This window comes from Pinus tabuliformis, chromosome 4_1 (genome assembly GCF_031772625.1).
Source record: "Pinus tabuliformis cultivar Carrire ecotype Pingquan chromosome 4_1, CPIR1, whole genome shotgun sequence".
In the NCBI taxonomy this organism is placed as follows: domain Eukaryota; kingdom Viridiplantae; phylum Streptophyta; class Pinopsida; order Pinales; family Pinaceae; genus Pinus; species Pinus tabuliformis.
In genome coordinates this window covers 912,923,348-912,944,981 of record NC_142303.1, presented here as the reverse complement: position 1 = coordinate 912,944,981, position 21,634 = coordinate 912,923,348, and the positions used below count along the sequence as shown (strand labels likewise).

Genomic DNA, 21,634 nt, shown 5'->3' with positions numbered 1-21,634 from the left:
CAGCACATGCTTAGCAGCAACCCAATGTGCATGAAGAGGCTCAGTCATGAATTGACTCAAAGTGTTAATTGCAAAACATATCTCTGGACGGGTGTTCACAAGGAACATCAATGTCCCAATCCATTATCGATACCCAGGGATTCGCCAAGTCAGGTCCAACAACTTCTCCATATAGCTTCTTGAAGCTCATCTCCACCGGTATCGCCATGGACTTGCATTCTGCCATTCCAAATCTTTCTAACCAATTCACAACATATTTTCCTTGTGAAAGGTAAATCTCACTGAGCCTTTATCACACCTCTAAACCCGGGAAGTAATGCATCAATCCTAGGTCTTTCATTTCAAATTCAAAGGCCAACTCCCTCTTGCACTTGAGTATCAAAGGCTCACGACCTGTCAAGAATAAGTCATCAACAAATAAAACCAAAATAAGAGGCATACCTTGGAACACTCTAAAGTAAAGGTTCGGGTCGGCATTGCTTCTTGTGAATCCAAGCTTCATCAAGTAACTATCGATACAAGCATACCAAGCTCCGGGGGCTTTCTTCAATCCATAGAGTGCCTTCTTCAACCTGCAAACGTGAGTCTTCCTATCATGCACTTCAAAACCCTATGGTTGTTCAACATATACTTCTTCCTAAAGTATGCCATGTAGAAATGCAGCCTTCACATCCATTCGATGAAGAGTCTATCCTTCACTCGCAACAAGGGCAACAATAGATTGAATAGTAGTAAAGAGGGCATCAGGTGCAAATATATCATCATAATCCTCTCCCTATTTTTGGGAGAAACCTCTAGTCATGAACCTCGCCTTATATTTCTCAATACTTCCATCAACTCCATGTTTGATCTTGCACAGCCATTTAGAAGTCACAACAGACTTCCAACTGTGTCTTGGAACCACTTCCCACACATCATTCTTCATAATATATTTGTATTCTTTGGCCATTGCATCTTTCCAAACCTGTTCTTTCATTGCTTCTTCAAAGGTGGGAGGCTCACTCTGTATGATGGTGCTCATAGCTACAACATATCCCTAGAACTTACTTTCTCTCAAGGTTCCTCTGGCAGCAACGTGTCTTTCAGCGTCTTGTAAAGTATAATGACGCCAATGTGGTCTCTTTGTGGTGAGGGCATCACATGGAGGAGGATCCAAAGGGTCCATAGGTTCCATGGGATCATTAGCAACATCTTTCTCGGGTTCAGGCACAAAAGGACCTTCTAGTAGGTCTATGCCATCATCCTTTTTTTCAACGGGGAGAGGTGAAGGAATGTCCCTTGCTTTCCAAGGGAAACATCTTCATCGCAAGTCACATCTCAACTAAACTCGATGTTCCTTTGACTAGGAACATATATTCTAAAGATGACTTATCAAGATGTGTTCAATAGAAACAATCTCTAAGAGCATTCACCCTTTCACACATGACACGTAAAATGATGCAATACTCCAAAAGACTAAATTTCCACAATTTCGCATAAGAAAAGCAGTAAATTTCAGATCTAGTATAGCGAAAATCCCAGCAACATCAATGTATTAAAGTAAATAACAAGAATAGACATGAAAATATTACTTACATGTGTAAAGAGTATATCCAATCACCAAATTATGCCAATAATGAAGCTCCAAGAAAAGAGAGAGATATCCAAACATCAAAATTCATCCATTACATCCAAAATCCTCCTCCAAAAGGGATAGCGAAAATCTCACAAGAGATAAGAACCCAATCCAAGTGATGATGATGAAAATGAATCATCTCACTTCTATTTATACACTCTCTAATGAATTCGATTTAGCTAAATTGGCCTAATTGAGCCCCTAAAATAAAATAATGTGCATAATAACAATACTTTTGGTGACAAGCCCACCAAATAGCTCAATAACATAATAAGAAGCCTCTCAAGAGGATCGAATGATGAACAAAGTGAGTCGTTGGGCCTTTGAGGAGGCCTAATGAAGTCCAAGGGGTGCCATGATGTAGAAATGGACTCCAAACATAGTGGACAAGGGGTTGGCCCCTTGTTTTCCAAGCAAGAACCTATGGTGCTCCCAAGTGGGTGTGGGGGCACAAGGACATCCTCATGGGTCTCCAAGTGGATCAAAAATGCATGTAGACCATCTGTAAGGGCTAGGATGATCACATAATCCCTCCCTCTGCAGCGAAAGACCTCCTCTGTACCCTGGAGCATTTACCAAGTGTGCGATGCATGCATAGAGTCGACTAGGCATGGTGGACCAGGTACATTATCCTCATCTAAAAGATGGAACAAGAGAAATCAACGAGCAGTGTTGGGGATCCATGAAGTAATCTCTGCTATGGCGGAGGCACATGGATCACAACGCTCACCCTAAAAGTGCGAATGTTGCCCTCTGAAGAGATAGGACCCCGTGTAGGGAGACTAAGCCCCAAATGGATACCCTCCTACAAACCTTGCATAAGATTCAATACGTCACCTTAACCTCCAATACAAGATATCATTAGAGTAATCAAGTAAAACAGCTTACAAGTCATGGGATCAATGGAGCACTTCATGGTGGCATGCCCTTCCATACTGGGCTTTGGTATGTACAAGTGTCTCCAAGCTCAATAGGGGAGTAACCAAGGACCCTATTAGGTGGTTTCAGCTTTTAAAGGGGGACAGGTCCATGATACATCCTTCAAGTGGTAGGTGGAAAATGATATAATAATGGTGTTAGCGTTTGAAATTTCACCTCAGGCTGAAAAGGCAAATCTCAAAGCTACATCAAACCATTTCACCTCGTAGCTAGCCCTACGGGGTATGAGAAGGCTCTCTCCGGTCAATCTCGGTAGATCTTCAATGGGAAGAGATGACCAACAAGGTAACACTGATATTAGGCTAGTAAACTGATTATAGAGGTTGATTTGGGGGTTTTTTGGGGTTTTTGGTGGCAAATTGAGGAGCTGCAATTTAGGGTGCGGGGATTTGACACAGTTTCTGCAGGGGGGTCTTTGGGGCAAGGTAGGAGCTTGTGTAGATGTCTTTAGCTGAAGTGGGTGATCAGGAAGAAAGATAAGAAGGCTAAAGAGAGCAAACAATGGATTTGAATTCTCTTTAGACAGTGGAAAACATAGAAATTAAACAAATTTGAAAGCAGAGCATGGCAGGCATGAATTCATACTTTATCACTTCATTTGTTTAATATGCAGAGGTAAAGAAAGGAGATGAAACACATAAACACACTTACAAGTACATCAAGATACACATCATCAACACATGAGTCCACAAGAATCCCAATGATGTCTGCAAAACCCTGGTCTTCCTTTTCCTCAAATTGCAGAGATACAAGTGAAATATACAATAGGAGCTTCTCCCTCAAGAGTCCAACCATGAAAATGAGCCTGAAAGTACATAATATAGATGATCTAACCTCTTCCCCCACCTCTAGGGGTCGAGCTCATCCTTCTAGGAGCTGTTTGAACCACTTCTAAACTAAGCACTACAAAATAGGCAGTCAAAACAACTTGCCTCTAAAAACTTGGAAACCAGTTCATACAGTCAAATTTACTCTTTTACATGAGAGAAACTTCTAGAAGAGTAAAACAAGAGTAAAAGTACCCAAAAAGTGCCACAAGTACAGTCAAAAAGATCATCATCGACCTCAGCAAGTCAAACTGGTGCTAATCTGCAAATTCTGGGCTGAACTGGTCAAATCTGGCCAAATCTGCTCAACGGGTCGCGCACTTTGGAGCCCTGTTTGGAGGCCTTCCCGGTGTCAGAATCAGGTGCAGGATAGCTCGTTGGAAAGGTCTCTGAGTCTACTTTCCAACCCAACCGGAAATTTTGGATTTGGAGGTCATTTGCCCAGTCAAAAGTCAATTCTCCCAAGACTACTTCTGCAGCTCAAAAAAGGGGCAGAAAGTCAAAATTTTGCATGTATTTTGACCTTCTGGAGGCCCAAAACCCCATAAAAACTCAAGTCCATCCATAGGCATGTGTAACTTTGCATGACAAATCTAGAAATGGTGAGTTTTTGCAAAACGGAGCTACGATGACAAAGGGTCTCACCGGGGGTGAGACCCGTTGAGAAGCCAAAACCTGTAAATTTCCCAAAAATGCCAAAAATGAGCCAAAACTTCCAAAATTTTTGTGCTTGGTGTTGTGAAGAGGCTAGTGGGTGTCATGATCCTTGAGGGATGCCTCAGCCAAGATACGGAGTGGGTTGGTCTTCTTCTTCCGCCTAAGAGCCTCGGACAACCTCCTTTGGAACATTTTCATTTTTTGCCTTGCAAACATGCATCATTGCCCAATAGCCTATGATGACCGCCCTTTCCACCCTTTTCTGACATGGTTTAGGAGCAAAGTGGACAAATTGAAGGACAAATTGAACTGCTGCCTCTGCCTGCAAAAATACTGAACTCTATGCTGTTTCAAGGGGAAAAAACATGAGGGGAATGTTAGGGGAGGGAAATTCTTAACAAGGAATGGGAATATATGATAATAACAGGGAATTTTCAAGGGAAACTTTACAAATTGTCATGCATATAGGAACAATTTTAACATTGGGAAATCATTTGCAAAGAACATCTCATATGGGACAAAACATGTATGATAATGAACATGTAAGGGGATACATATATCAATAGGGGCATAGGGACACCATACACCAAATCTGCTTGTAGGAGTTCATGTGTGTCATAAGGCAAATTTTGCTCTTTTTTCTGTTCTTAAGGAGTACATGCACATTAAGGAGTACATACTCATCATTTTCACATAAAGGGAAAGTGTTCATGTACAAGGGGATGTCAAGGATATATAGGAGTTTGTACATGCTTTTAGATATACAGCACATTAAATTTACATGACTCTCTTCTGTCTTTACAATGTATCTTTTCTTTTTTGTTTTAATTTTTGCATGTGTATGGTAGAGGGAATTAGGGTTGGAGTGCTTGTGAGAGGGGTAGGGTTCATAACTTAGGGATGGGGGTAGGGCAACATTTTATGTGCAAATGAAATAGGACAGAGATGCAAGCATGGTTATAAATGAAAGAGGGGAAAAAGGAAGGGATCAATGGGACAATAAACACTTGAAACAGTCACAAAACCCTAGCATTTTACAAACATTAGCAACAGCCATATTAATCCATTCACTTGCAAATTTAAATGATGAAACCATGACACACATCATTATTTCCACCACCCATATCAACATTCATGACTTGAGTGCCTACCTCGATCGATTTAGCAAGTTTGAAGAGGAATGAGGGAATTTATTTGCAGTTTTGAAAGCTGGCAGACGAACGGGTCGCGCACACCCCTGGACGGGTCGCGCACAGCTCGACGGGTCGCGCCCGTTGTGTTTTGCACTGCCGGAAGCTGCTGGACGGGTCGCGCACCGCCCAACAGGTCGCGCACGAGCCTGGACGGGTCGCGCACCTGGAAACTGCCCGAAACACTTGTATCTTCGCCTTCTTCGACTTGCACTCTCTCACAATCACTCTTAGAAGCTCGAAATGCACAATGAAAGTTAAAGGAGGGAGAATTACCTTTTATAATCTCACTTTTGAAAAAATTTCATCCAAAACCCACTTTATAAAGTCTATTTTGTCACTTTTTAAAAACACTGATTTTCTTGGTTTCCTTTATCCTGAAGTTGACTTTTTGAGTGCTTTCACCTGATTCTTTTTGCAGGGAGATCATCTGAAGGACTGTGGCAAAGGGACCAGGGTTATTGCTGCCTTTCTGAAGATGTCTTGGACACTTATTCTTTTTACAAAAATTATCATGACCTTGGCTTTAAAAAACAGGGTTTTTAAATCCAAGGTTAAAAATGAACTATACATGATGAAAATTTCAAAGGATCATGTTTACCATCCTCCCTCTGGCTTGTTGGTCACTCAAGGACTTTCAGAGACATGACCTTGCTAACCTTGCTAAGACAACTGACCAAAACCCTAGACCTAGAATTTTGACATTAAGACCAAACAAAAGCAGCTTGACAAACTCAATGACTGATATGACTTGATCCAGCAAAGCCAAAAGGGATATGAATAGACCAGCTCCTCCATCAGGATTATGGCATGCCTAACGGGATGCAAATTTTGACACTGATGAGACACCTACCAATGCAAATGCAAAGAGCTTTGATCACTGATGGAGGGCTTTCAAGACCGACACTAACAAATGGAACGGAGTGTGAATTAGGGGAATCATCCAAACCACATGTTAAGGTGCAAGGGTAGATATAATAAGGGAAGCCCACACTTGGGTATATGAGTGTAGGAGAGAGAAAGTTGTGGTACATGAGTTACCTCAGCCTTTGTTTTTCCACCCTTCGTCATATGCCTTTTATATTTGATTGATTTTTCTCTGTAACTACTCGAGGCTCCAGGGGATAAGAGCATGATGTATAATATGTAGCAGTGGATACCCCCTTAAAGTGGGGCAATTCATCATCCCCCAGAGGTTGGGACAATCACGGGTTCCTTAATCATGGATGGGGGCTCATCTAGGGCCCATAGGAACCAAGGTGATGGTCATGGATAAGGGGTAGAGCTCATGTTTGGCTTTTGCCCAGGTGCTAAAATTCTATGTCCTGACCATCTTTTGCATTTTGTGGTACATTTCCTGTTGAGAGTGGCCAAATTATGCTTTTTATTTTCTTTTTAGCTGCATCAACCTCTAGGGCATTGTTCCAGGCCCGACCCAAGGTGTGGACAAGGGGAGGGGAAGGTTAACCCTATGTGGACCCAATGGACACATGTGGACACAGATGGGAAAAGAGATGATTGGGGCCAAAATGAGTGGAAGGGGAGTAATTTAGATGGTATCAGGGAGCGGGACCATGCAACCAAAATCGGGATTTCCCATGTAGTGCCATCCCTAAAACTAATGGCTAGTAAAGGAGATCCCACGGGACTAGGATACAAGGGTAACCACAAAATCGAGCAGTGGAGACAAGAATACAGACCTAACCCTTTCTTTTCGCCAAATCCCCCCACCAATCCATGCCCAAAAGAGCCCATAACAAGTAAGAAAAATTACTCAACTATACTAACGAAAAGCCATAACTTTGGGGTCAGGAGGCCCACCTTCAAACATACAATCATGACAACTGGTCGAAGGACCACATGGCTGGCTCAAGTGGTGAAGACAATGGCACATTGAGCTATCTGGTGGCTGCAAGGGGCTACTGGTTGTCGATTGAGGACCATCTAGGAGAAAATATTTCTACTATATATGCTACCCACAGGTGGTGGGTAACATCTGGCTCCAACTGGGACATGATCTCTCGGGAAGTGCGCAAAGCTACTCGAATGGGAGGTCGTGAAAACACCAGCAATCTCTTGCTATCGTACACCTGTTACTTGCACATATCAAAGACCAAGCACACAAGGAAGCATGTTTTTGTGGTTTCTTATTATCACTTGTGCTTAGTATTAGGTCGTAAAGATCAACACGAAATTAAAGTACAAATTTAATCTAAATGTAACTAATCTATCATGAGAATATCATATGATGTTAGTTCTAATGAGGAAATCAGCATGCAATGCATCCTACCCAAACATGCATATAATATAATGTCAAGTATCAAGGAAAGGAGTGATATGACTTAACTTGACCGGTTGCGACCAAAGTTCGTCGTTAAGTCTGGCAATGTAGTAATAATCTTCCCCAACTTTCTCATGAATCCTGACAAGTATTGGATTTTTATCTACCAAGACCACATCCCCAACATTGAATTCCCTTTTGGGCTTCCATCTTTTGTTTTCTTTGTGATTTGGTCACTTGAGAATACGGACTTCTTGTGAAGGGAGAATGGGAGAAGGCTTCTCAATCTCATGTGTCTTGTAATATGGGATCGGTCTTGGCTTGACCACATGAGTAGGGTATGTAGGCTCTCTATAAAGAATGAAGGGGGTTCCATCAGATTGTGGAATAGTGGCATATGACAAGTCCATTTGGAGATGACCTCCAACAGTGGCTCCCCACTTCCTTGATAGCAGCATCCCCCATACATCAAGGATATCTATGACCACAACATCCATAAGCAATGATATATCGGGGTTCATAGCCAAAGAAACCTTAAGATCTTTTATGAGGCCCTCTACTTCTACAAGTTTGGAGTTAAAGCCACACACCTTTTTATACTGTCGAGTGATGTTAAGACCCAATTGCTTCATGACTTTTACTAGCATGATATTTGCGGAAGCTCCTGAACCTAACATGCAATTATGTAATAAAAAGTCATTTATGGCTAAGGTAAGTATGAATAGCACATTTTGTCGCAATAGGCAAATGACCATCGGTTTGGATCTTTCGCTATCCACAAATGTGCCCCAAGAGCATTCCTAGCAAAGTTAGAATCTAAATCATCCCAAAGAAAGTGGAATTCCTAGATCACATGGTACAAAAACCCTATTTTGGCTACTTACATAGTTCCCTAGTTAATTTTTGTGCATACGTAGAGAAGACCATTAAAAGATGCGCATAAGTACGCATTGTCTTACACTATGACCTACGAACATGACTCAACAAATGTAAAAATAAAAAGTAAAGTCTAGAAGCATTGTTGGTAGCATCTATCCCAACCAACAAGCTTCGAATGGGTGCCTATTTAGTCCTGATCCCTCCCATCATGGAGCAACTCCCCTTCCTTTGTGGAACCCCTATCCCACTATTAGTGGATCTCATCCCTTGGAGAATGGATCCAAAACTTCCCATTCTTGGCCTATAAAGCTACTACAGGTCTGAGGATTGGGAGAGGACTGTTGGAAGTAGGTTTATGCTGTTGGAATAAGGTTGGAAGGCTATTCTTGCAAGGGAAAGGGTTGGAGATTGTAGAAGGGACTTGCAACATCAAGGCTACGTGGTTGCAAGGATTTTCTTCAATTTATTAATATAAAGGCAATTGTTCTTTCTCAATTACATCTCTGTTGATCTAATTTGTAGGATTCCTTGATCAGGATTTCCCATGTAGTGCCATCCCTAAAGCTAATGGCCAGTAAAGGAAATCCCACGGGACTAGGATACAAGGGTAACCACGAAAATGGCCAGTGGAAACAAGAATACAGGCCTAACCCATTGTTTCTGCCAAACGCTCCCACCAATCCATGCCCAAAAGTGCCCATGACAAGTAAGAAAAATTACTGAACTATACCAATGAAAAGCCATACCTTTGGGGTCGGTGGCCCACCTTCAAACATACAAACATGACAAGTGGTCGAGGGACCACATGGCTAGCTGAGGTGGTGGAGACAATGGCACATTGAGTTATCTGGTGGCTGCAAGGGGTTGTTGGTTCTTGGCTGAGGACCATCTAGGAGAAAAAAATTCTCCTATATACACTACCCACAGGTGGTGGGTAACAAGTCCTCTACTTCAAATCCCTAAGGCTACGCAATGTATACTTCTTCTTGTAACATGCCATGGAGGAATGTTGTATTCACATCCATATGATAAACGGTCCATCCGTGACTTGCAGCAAGGGAAACTATTGAACGGATGGTAGTGTATCGAGCCACAAGGGCAAATATATCATCATAATCTTCTCCCGCTCTCTGGGAGAATCCTCGACCACGATCCTTGCTATATATTTCTCAATGCTTACATCGACTCCACATTTGATCTTGAATAGCCATTTTGAAGTCACTACAGATTTCCCCTTCGATCTCGGCACAACATCCCTTACGTCGTTCTTCATAATTGATTCGTATTTTTTGGACACCTAATCCTCTATGGGTTGGTGTAGAATGTGAACAGCCATGAGAGTCCAAAAGACCTTGGGATGTGGAACCCAACGGTCACACGAATGTACTATAAATGTATATCATTGTCAATAATAAATACAATCTCATGTTTATCTTTCCTATTTTGTCTCTGCCATGTGTGTGTTTAACATGGTATCAGAGCTTCCGTTAGGCTTGGGCATTTTCAGAGATTGTCAGCGCTGCATTCTTTCCAGAATTTGTCTGCCATTTCCCTATTTATAGAAATATACTAATGCTACTCTGCTACACCTGGGCGCTCTAGCAGACCGTTTCATTTTGTGAATGTATATGCGTTGAATCTCTTTATGTTATGTGCGCTAGTTCATATGTTGAATGTATATGCATTGCATTCATGTCTGTATGACGGTTGTCTCTCTATCTATCGGTCTCTCCTGCCCTATCAAAATTCTGCTATTGAGTGTTGGTTGAATTCGTTGTGCATTGTGTTATTACCACAATCGACCTCGGCTCCTACACATAGTTCATACCTCGAGCCCCTCGCTCTCCCCACTGCGCAGCTCTTCGAGCCTCGGAGTCAGCATCCCTAGGCACCTCTCAAGTGGCTCCATCCTCCCGCACTGTATGCATATATGTTAAAATTTTGTATTGTATCAAGGTTTCAAGGTGTATCTCCCTGAAATGCCAACAAGTAGAGTAAGAGTTGAAGCCGAGGGTCCTGGGGAGTCGACAAAGAGGTGAGATACCGCAACACGGTAAGGAGACGAACAAGACAGTGAGGACTAGTATGGGAGTTGAACCAACTCTGCAGATGTCAACTATTATTTCCCTTTTTCTTTAGGGCGGAAGAATAAAGGCCCGGACACTGAAAGGGATAAATATTGAAGTTTAATATATTGATCTCGACAATTGCATCTCTGAGTGCTCACATGGAATCAGAGTTGTTGCTAAGTGAATTTAACGCATGAATCTGACTGTATGAGATTTGCCTGGTAAGGTGTTTGTTGGAAATATGGTGCAAGCTTCTAGAGAAAAAAGCCGACTACGGATTGATAGGCGTTGTGATGAAGCTAGCTGGCTTTTTAAGCATTGTGGCAGATGAGGCCAACTTTTATAGTCTTTGGAAATAGTCCTCTGTATTTATTGGGAGTGTAAAGGATTTTGGTGTCTTTGGATTGAAATAAGGGGCAGCTGAGGGGTATTCTTCTTTGGAGGATGCTTCTATTATATACAGGCTCAAACCTGAATCTAAGGGAGTATTAATAGAGTTTCCATCATGATCAAGCAGAAAGGGAGGGCTCAACCACTGTGGCTCGCGAAAACTGGCTGACAAGGGGCTTGAATCAACCGAACCATTTCCAGAAAAATTGCTTTGATGGTTCGTATGACGAAAGCTTGCAGCTCGGCTTCCTCTGCTGCTCGATGAAAGGGTCCTTTGAAATTGCATGCAATTTCCCGGGCCTATGACATCTTCGACCTGCGATTTATACTCATGGTGAGATGAAAGAATCTCTGGCAGTGTAGCCAACCGTCCATCCTTATCCAACCTTGAACCCTGTGGCCTTGCGGCCACACAACAAGAAGACTCCGTCTTTGCAAATTTTATATATCCAGCTAAGGACCACGTTGGACACGCTTACCAATTAAGAAAAAACAAGACTAAAGCCAAGCCAGCACCACGGCCACCTCGTAAATCTGAACAACAGATCTTTTCATTGCAAAGTCGGTTCTACGACCCTTATGGACTGTAGAACGATGCTCCTACCACGGACTTGAACTCGCTCGGATCGACCTCGAGGTCTCTGACGAGGATAATGATTTTATTTTGATAGATAAGTTGTTGGCTCCTTTTGAGCATTGAAATAAATAGTGGCCACTAGCAAACCAAGGTTGTTAGAGCGTGTGAAATTTCTGGTATTGAAATTGAGGCGAGAACCTAGAAGGTAAACTATCTGTTGGCCCATCTGTAGGTTTTGTGATCCATGCTATATACCTAACCTTGATACTCTCCCTTTAAGAGGTGTGACGATCCTACCAAAAAAAAAATAATGGATCCGCCTTAGCTATAAAGAGGTTCTATGTAGCCACCTCATCAATGGCAACATGCTTGAGAACTATGAAATAATGGGTATTACTTGGCTATCAGCTACAACAATCTTTCAGTGTGGTGCTCTTCATGTGATGCTTATTTAGTTGCACAAGTGATTGCATAATTATGTCCAACATTTGGGCTGTTTATATTCTTTAAAGTTGCGGCTATTTGGCATTGTGTGAGATATCCATGCAACATTGTCATGAAATGGAGCAAATTGATGATGCATTACAGTTATTGAATAGTCTAATCTATTCCACTATTGATGGGATGGTAAAAGTCAGTTAGGAAACTCTTTTTAACATTCAAACTTGCTTGCAAAATGTACAAGACAAAATTGAATTTTTGCAGCTTGAATCACAGTGACAGCAAGAAGAGCTATATCAAAGTAGACATCATTATGAACTTGTTTTTGTTCAGAACATTGAGACAACCACCCATCAGCAGCAAGTCAATATTGTTGAAGTTCATTCAGATCCAGTGCCCAATAAAGCAGCAGTTACATGCAGATGCAGAAGTTCAGTTTGCACTTCCCAAGCCCATCATCAGACCTTGGGAAGAGCTTGTCCACAACAAGCACAAAACTGGTCTTGGATATGACAAGGACGTGTCCTTTCATATTCCAGATTACTCAAAGCCCATTCAGTTTCAAAGTGTTAGATTCCTTCATGACAATTCAACTTCAGTTGTTCTAGATTTTGCTCCTCTTCCACAGCAACAACAACAGATTGTGAAATGCCAACACTGTGAGCGAGTTGGCCATCTGAAAGATCACTGTTTTGATCTTCATCCATGTAAGCACTGTCATAAAACTAACCAATCTTCAAACACATGCTTCAAAAACAAACCTCCTGCAAGAACAAAGATTCATCTTGGATGGATTGCTTCTTGGCAATGGGCATCAACAGCCAAGAAGATATTCCAGTCATATGTCAGAACTTGTTCTAGAGTATTGAAAAGTCTTGCAGTTGAGTTTTCTCCATCATCTCACCTCGTATATGACAAGGGGGAAATGATGGTCATCTACAAGCTTCAAAGCCACATCAAGCGAGCCTGAGCCACAACATGCCATACCAGATTCAGAGTTGTAGCCAGAGACAAAGATGCCCCTAAGCATGCCTTCAGTCAGTGCTACCTCTTCAAAGAATTGGGGACACTTCCTCTAGCAGAAGACTTCAGCTTCTTGCCAGTTTTGGAAGAGTTCTAGGAATTTCATTAAGCATTCCAGAGATGTTGGTCATCCTTAAACCATCACAAGTTGAGACCTCCCTTTTCAAGTTGAGGTTCTCCCTTTTATGCGGGGTGAGACCTCCCTTTCATGGTTGAAGGTTTCCCTCTTCAAAACATCAAGAGCACTTCCTCTAGCAGAAGACCTGAGCTTCATGCCAGACTTGGAAGAGTTATGGGAACTGCACTAAGCGTTCCAATGTTGGTGGTCATCCTTAAACCACCGCCCTTTATACCAACATTTCAGAGAGCACATTCAACCTAGTGTTGCCATGCTTTTTTGCACATTTTGTATTACAGCTCTCTTCTTGGACTCATACATAACCCTTCGGATTAAGGGGGGGAATGTTGGACACCTAATCCTCTATGGGTTGGTGTAGAATATGAATAGCCATGAGAGTCCAAGAGACCTTGGGTTGTGGAACCCAACAGTCACACGAATGTACTATAAATGTGTATCATTGTCAATAATAAATACAATATCATGTTTATCTTTTCTATTTTGTCTCTGCCATGTGTGTGTTTAACAGTATTCTTCGGCCATAACATTGTTCCAAACTTGTTCTTTCACGGCTTCTTCAAAGGTGTGAGGCTCAACTTGAATCATATTACTCATTGCTACAACATATCCCTGGTAACTGCATGGCTTCTTGCTTTCTCTAAATGTTCCACAGGCAGTAGCATGTCTCTCGGCATCTTTCAGTGTATCACGAAGCCAAAGTGGCCTCTTCCTGGCAAGAGGATCCAAAGGGTCCATGGGCTTCGTGGGATCATCAACAATGTCTCTTTCGGATTCAGGCATGGAAGGACCTTCTAAAATATCCATATCATCACTCTTCTTTTCCGGAGGAGTAGGCAAAGGAAGGTCCCTTCTTGTCCCAAGGGAAGCATCTTCATTGAATGTTACATCCCCACTAATTTCAACCTTCCTATGACCAGGAATATATATTCTAAATGCTTTAGAATCTTCACAATATCCAACAAACGTACCTTTTCTTCCAGAGGCTCCCAGCTTGTTTCTTTTGTCGCAACACATGAAAATATACGGGGCAACCACATATACGGAGGTGACCAACATCGGGCTTGATACCTTTGAATACTTCTTCAGGAGTCTTGTTGTCCAATGCTTGATGAGGGGCCCTATTCTGAACATATACCTCAATATTCCTCGCTTAACCCCAATGGAACTTCAGCAACTTTTGATCATGGAGCATGGCTCGGGAAGCTTCCACAATAGACTTGTTCTTTCTCTCGGCTAATTCCATTTTGTTCGGGATTATAGCGCTCAATGGTCTCCTTCTTGATACCTTCCTTCTTGCAAAAATCTATGAACTCATTTGAGATGTATTCTCCACCGTTGTCGAACATGAAGATCTTAATTTTCTTCCTTGTTTGATTTCGACCAAGGCCTTGAACTCTTTGAACATCTTAAAGGCCTCATCCTTGTGCTTCAAGTAATATATCCAAGTCTTCCTTGAGAAAGCATCAATGAAGGTAAATAGTAGAGATGGCCACCAAGTGAATGTACAAGCATCGGACCACATATATCAAAATGAATGACTTGAAGGATGTCGATTGTCTTGTTCTTGCTAGAGGGGAATGGTACCCTTGTCTTCTTCCCACTAGCACATCTTGGAGATACTCCATCATGTTGAGCTTGAAAATCGAGGATCCCAGAGAGCAACTTCTTCAATTTTGGAAGGGCTTCATAGTGGAGATGAGTCAATCTTCAATGCCACAGCTTGCTTTGATGATTTGTATCATGGACCATCGCTAGAAGGGGTCTTCCAGTGACTCTATAGAGTCCTTCAAATCTCGATCCCAATTTAAATGCATCTCTCATAGAGGATCCAACAGGACAAGTAAGTACTTTTCCTTGGACGAAAGCAACTCTCGTTCCTTTGTCTTCCAAAGCAGATATAGAAACCAAATTCTTCTTAAACCCTGAGACATACATCACATCATGGAGCAACACAAACTCCCCAGAATCCAAATGAAATTTAACAGACCCAAAGCCTTTGACAGGATGAATGGAGTTGTCTCCAAGAACAATTTTCAAACTAGACTCCCTCTCCACCAAATTAGAAAGAACTTCCTTATACCCAGAGAAATGATGAGAGGCCCCACTATCCACCAACTAACTATCCCAAGTATCTGGAGGAGAGGAACTACAAAGTGCAAAAATAAGGATATATTCAGCTTGATTTGCAGCATTACTTTCATACCTGGTATTTCTTGACTTCTTTTGAGGACGACGATCTTCTTTACAATCACTTGGAGCATCTCTTCTTCTTTTATCATCTCTTCCATTACGATCATTTCTTCAATCATCTCCTCTTCTACGATTTTTGAACCTGTTTTGATTGCCTCTAGTGTTGCATCGTGGACCATTGTTCTTTCTTGTGACGATTATAGCATTCAATGTGCAATGTTTCTCTTTCATTCCTTCTCTTTGAATTTCGAGGAGGAGGCTTCCCTGAATTTGAAGACCCTCCTTTTCCTTTCTTTTTCTTGTTATGAGTGACGAATGCAATAGCCTCTCCTTCTTCATGTTTTTGTATCCTGCCCCTTGATATCATCCTTGATTCTTCTTGAGTGAGTTTTCCAACGATCTCATCAAATCTCGGGAAGATATTGTTATTTCTTATAGTGGTAATGAAGGTTTCCCAAATAGGAGGGAGACCTCTAAGGGTTACCACCACTAGGTCCCTGTCAGGCACAGTTTCCCCAACTCTCTGCAATTGATCTCTAAGACGAGATATCCTCATAATGTAGGATTGCACAGACTCTCCTTTATTCCTTTTCATATATTTGAGTTGATCCTTCAAGGAGATGATCTCATTCAAATTGTTGACTTCATACATGCCAGCCAACTTATCATACATATCCTTAGACTTATTCAAATTTCCAACATAAGCAAGTAAATGATCTTGTAAGCCATCAACTATAATTTTATTTGCTTTTAACTCACCTTTCTTATACTTGTCCTTGGAAGCAACGGGAGCATTTTCCGGGGGCTCAGGAACCTTTCCTTGAATGTATTCCAACACATCATTGTCTTCCAATATGATTTCCAACCTAATCTTCCATGCAGAAAAGTTAGATGAGTCTCCCAGCTTCTCATTTTCTTCAAAGAAAGATGTAGACATCTTGACTTGATTAGATGTACTCCTTCAACTTTCCATAGATGATTGCTTCAACCCTTGTCTCCTTTGGGCTTTGTCCTTCACCTTACCTCTAATACCATATTAATTTTTCAACTGCTCTATGCTATGTCAAATATTTTTAGCCCAATTAACTTCTTCAATAAGCAATCTTTTCAACAATAGTTAATTCTTCCAATAATCAATAGTAAATGATGATAGAACAGTAAATGCAATGACAATAGGAGACAATCAACACATCAACAAGAGACACCAATTTGGTCAAAGACAAGGGAAAAACCACACAAGGCGGAAAACCCTTTAAAAAATTTCTTCTATTAGATTGTCATAAAATGTTCAGTAGAGTGTATAATGAGCAATATCAACGAGATATTGTCAACCTTTGACCATCCAAATAGACAAAACCAATATCCAATTAATATGAGCTTCAAAAGTCAACTTTAGTCAAACTGTCAAATCTGCAATTCTGTCAATGTCAACAGCAGTCAAGTCTGCCCTAACCAGTCCACCAGTCAACAGTCAAAATGTCCTCCAATAGATCGGTCAAAGGTCAAACAGCTCAGACTCAAGTGCTGGTCAAACTGAAGTAAAAACAGTTCAAAATCATAAATTATATGGTCCAACCCAGTTAACGGAGAGATATAAGTGTGAGGTCAATTCAGCAGTCAAAACCTGCAGTCAACACAGGTCAAACAGCCCATAAATTCTCGATTTCTGTGCCAAACAATGTGTCCTAGTGAGATAGAGGTACCCCAGAAAAATTGAACCAAAATTATGCCAAATGACCCTTGGTCAACACTGGTCAAAGTCTCCCAAAAACAAAAAGTCCACGCTGCAGTCAAAGATGTCTCCAAGAACCTCGCACGTGTGAAGAAGAGGAGCTGCCTCATACCTGTACGAACCAATCAAATGAGGAGAGAGAAGAAATGAGTTGAGTTGATGAGGTGCCAAATGAAGTTGAGGTCACTTGTATTTATATGTGTTGGACAAGGGTTAATTTGTCCTTAGGCGGACCTTGACAATTTTGACATTGTGGGCTTCACTTAAAAAATACACTTTCCCATGTCCGAATCAAGTGCTTCAAAGGTCAAAACTGGTCCTCTCGGAAAGAGGAATCTAGTCCCATGATTGGAATTTGTCACTAAGCTGCCAAATTAACATTTGTCTCTATCTCACAGCATCGAGATCTCTATTATCAGTCTATAGCATTTCTATTGTATTATTGCACTTATACCATTGTATCTTTTGGGTAGACAATTAGAAAATAGCTTAGATACATGCTTAGTTATGTTTATTTCCGTTTCACATTTCGTTACTTTCAGCATTGATATTGGAGTTTCTTTCACACTCCCACATTATTTCCACGTTTGAAGTACCTTTTAATCCTAATAACTTATCTTTGTGGCTATTTGTTGGACATTAATAAAATTATCTTTGTACATCTAACTATCAATTTTTGTTCAGAGTAGAATTTCCAATGCCGGGGGCGATTTTAAGCACATTTCAATTGTAGCATCAGGTCCCAATTGGATATGCAAGGTTGTCAATGCTACTGTGTGTAGTGCAACCTATTACAAAGATACTCCCTAGTTAGGTGAAATTTTAAATCTCAGGCTTTCAAGTCTCAGGCATTAGAGCTCCCTAGAGAAAAGAAAAGAAAAGAAAAAAATTGCAATCAATCACAAATTGCCCCAGTGAAATTGCAACTGATGTTTCCAATGTGCCGCAAATGAGACGTGCAAGTCTAGCAAGATGATCAAAAACGAATTATGTTGTTGGGACTTTACAAAATTTACTTGTTTGCTGCCACAAAAATAACTTCTCCTACTGTTGATGCAAGCAATGTTTAAATTTAGCCTCTAAATTTACTAAGGATTCAAACAAATTAACTAACAATGGCCCTAAGGATAATATATAAAATCTACCACAATTCACATATAGCACAAAAATGAAGCTCATTTTTCTAAATCTCATTGCTAAAACTCAATTATATAACAGAATTATAAATACAAAAGCAAGTAAAAGGTAGAAACACTATAAGTTGTATTTATATAAGATTTCTGATTAAGTAGCATTGCCCAAGAACAATAATCGACAAGCAAACCACCCTTTCACTTAATTCATAAAAAAAAAGCACTGCAATTACATTTGCACATTTCAATGATTAAAAAAATGACCTACTGTAAAATATCAATTGACTTACAGTAAAATATGCCGGTATTTTAGGCATAACAATCTTGAACTGTTCAGGTAGATGTCCCTGCAATTATCAATGGTTACAAACACCAATGACACGAGAATAAATGAATTGATTTTACCATTCTTAAAAAGAGTAGTCTACGTCTTGTAAATAACACAATTGGCAATAAAAACAGCAAATGCAAGTAAAATATTAACCAGACACCTCATTTCAATTGTAGACCAATGAAAACATAAACAGCATGTGAACGAAGTCAAAATTCCATCGTTCATATATATCACTGACAGTGGATACTATGTAACAGAAACTCATTAGCCCAAAAGCAAGAAAATGAATCATCTCTAACATAACCAAAGACTTATGTGTTGGAAAATCACTGAGTTTGTAAATTAATGTTGATTTTCCTTACTTGATAATTACTTGTGATATATATTGGCATTTTAATATTATGTTTTTCTTCCTTCATCAAGCAATTATAACAAACATGAAGATCACAAAACGCACAGAACACAAGATATAGGCTCCACACCAGGGCAAAACCCCACAACTGGGGAAAACCCAAACAATCCTCTTCTTATAGAATCAGATCAAAATGAGACCTCCAAGACCAAAAGACCAAGACAACTTCCTCCATAAGATCCCCAAGTCAGCCCTCCTTCGAAGATTTCTTCCAACAGTTCATAAGCTCAGATCATCATCTTCTAATTTGGTCTTTTTAAAGGAATGTATCACAGCAGTACATTGAAACAGTAGTCTTGGTGCCTTTCCTCAGAATTTCAGATAGCATGTCTATTGCAGAACTTGAATAGCCTTCCACAGAAGCAATAACAGACCTTGTCTTCCACATGATCACAACTCGGATAGTAGAAGAATTCGGATACCTTTCAAAGAGCAGAACTTTGGATATATTTCTTTCTTATTCATTTCAGGAAACTAGAATATTTCTGCCACTGAAACTTCGTATAGCATTTCAGAAAATCACAAGAACTTTCTTCTATTTTGGAGAAGGATTCACGCCTATAAATAGTTGTTCTCACATACGAACAGACATGTCCCTTTGAGTGAGCCGACTTGACCATCTGGAGGGCCGACTTGGTCTTATGGAGGTCAATTAGACTCTTTTTGGACTGGACTATACAAAAATTATTTTTTTCCTTTTTTCTGATAAAGATTCCAAAAGGACTTTGACACAAATTAAATTCGTCAACTTAATCAAAACCTAGAAGCATGAAGAACATGCTTAACCTAGACTTGAGCATGAAACCCATGCTTGAACAAATAAATTTTTTTCTTCATTTACATAGAACACAAATTAATATGAAGACCGAACCTAGTTACTTTTCCAACATTATGATCGGACTTCGGAATTGAAAAAGACATTTTGATAGTTTGTTATGTACTATTTCGTTGCTTTTCTGAAGAAAACACAAATACCTAATCATGTAATAGAAAAAATAATAAACTTCTTATCAATGTTACCATTGGGAAATGTTCAATTCATATATCATTATGAAACATTATATGTCTTCCTACAATTGGTCCTTGCAATCCCTACCATAACATCCCTATTTCCCACAGTGGGAACCTTACAACATCGGGGATCCACAATCACCCTCCTATGTATTTTCTAGTTGGGACTACAATCTAATCAGGGGTCAAAAGTTGTTTCCTTCATGATTGTTGTTATTATCATTATTTCTCTTACCTTTTCTATTATCTCCGTCTTTTAAAAGCATCAAATTCTTGTCTTTCATGTTTTTAGCATTCTATATACACTGAGGTATGTCATGACCATCTACACCGTTGATTGCCTGTTGAAATTTGGGTAGCTCAAAAGGTATTTCCAAGTAGAGAAAACCCACAAAAAGGAGTTTGTTGGGCAAAGTACCCAAGTGTTAGAGTTTTGGACAAAAAGTTGTGGGCTTGGAACCCGAAATAATGAGTTTAATATTGTTGATTTGGGGTAGCATCGGATCTGCTCTAGCCACGAAATTTGGTGCAGAGGTTGGGGCGCATGAGATCTCCAATACCCAGAAAGGGTTTGGGCAGATTCTAAACAATTCAGGAGATATTAAAATAATTAATATTTTTAATGGAGTCCCTAAGTCTAAACTTAGGGAAATTAAAATATTAATGTGAATTAATATGAAACTGTGTTAGAATGGTCCAAAAGACATGGATCAAGCTAGATCTAATCTTAGCCATTGATTAGGGACTTCATCTCGTCCGTTGATATGTCCACGAGAAAAGTATAAGAGGAGGCTTGAGGGTCACTTGGAAGGTACACCAGAGTGATCAGTCATTCTATTCTCTAGAGTAGGGTTTGCTAAGAGAGATAGAATCAGTGATTGGAGTTGCAGCTGAGGGGCATTGAATACAGAGAGATAGAGAGGTAGAGATAGTGCTGGGAGAGCAGCGCAAGAGCCAGAGAGAGTGACGCAGTAGCAGCCAGAGCACATGCAGGGCCACGCAGAGGCAGTCGAGAGTTGCGCAATGCTTCAGAGAGGCCAGCGTTGCTAACACAGAGGGCCAAAAGGTTGACGCAGGGCCTCCTAAGGCTGATGCAGACCCATTCAGGATGATGCAGGGCCAGTGTTGGGCAGAGAGAGGCTGACGCTGTCCAGAAAGGCAGACGCTAGGGTTTCTAGGGCAAATTGGAGTTGAGGAGCTGCCAGAAGGTTTATCCATGGTTTCAGCCAAGACATTTGTCTCAAACTGTGAGGTATTACTGCCAAGGAAATTCTCTGTTGGGTAAGCTGGATTTGGCACCCAGATTGTACTCTGATATTGCTTAATAAGAAAACCCTCAAATAGTTGCACCGGTTTTCCCACATTGGGTTTTTCCAGGGACATTGGTCCAAAAATAACGGTGTCATTTAGTGTGATTGTTTCTGTTTCCTTCAGTTGTTGATCTGTAATATGTTGAGCATGCACTAGTGTTTATTTTCAGTACTTACATTGTAAATAACTTGTTAAGTAACAAAACAAGTAGGTAGGAATAAATCAGATAAAGTGCATGGAGGGTTTCTAACTGGTACACGTAGAAACTTCAACATGGTATAAGAGTGTGATTGCAAATCACAGGAGAACTGAGGACAACAGCTGAGAGGAGCAATAGCAGCAGAAAACCGCAGTCCGGAGGTGATACAAGTTGTTTCTAGCAGAGCAGCAACAAGGGAAGGGTGATGCAGTGCTTGCGTCATCAAGGGTGAGCCAAGAAGAGGCAGCGCAGAGGCTAAGGAAGGTAAAGGGAGCCTGACGCATA

At 40.7% G+C, this 21,634-nt stretch overlaps 1 protein-coding gene across 2 annotated transcripts in view; it reads right to left on the bottom strand.

Annotated features, from left to right (window-relative positions):
• LOC149179106 (pyridoxal kinase-like) overlaps positions 1-21,634 on the bottom strand; it is a 338,385-nt gene that overhangs the window by 92,758 nt on the left and 223,993 nt on the right. For both annotated transcript variants that reach the window (XR_016258247.1, XM_089420527.1), the window contains exon 10: positions 18,373-18,429. Coding sequence is in view for 1 of the 2 variants with exons in the window: in XM_089420527.1 (XP_089276653.1) it covers positions 18,373-18,429 (57 nt within the window). In the remaining variant the exon portion in view is untranslated. The remainder of the gene's footprint in view (positions 1-18,372; positions 18,430-21,634) is intronic.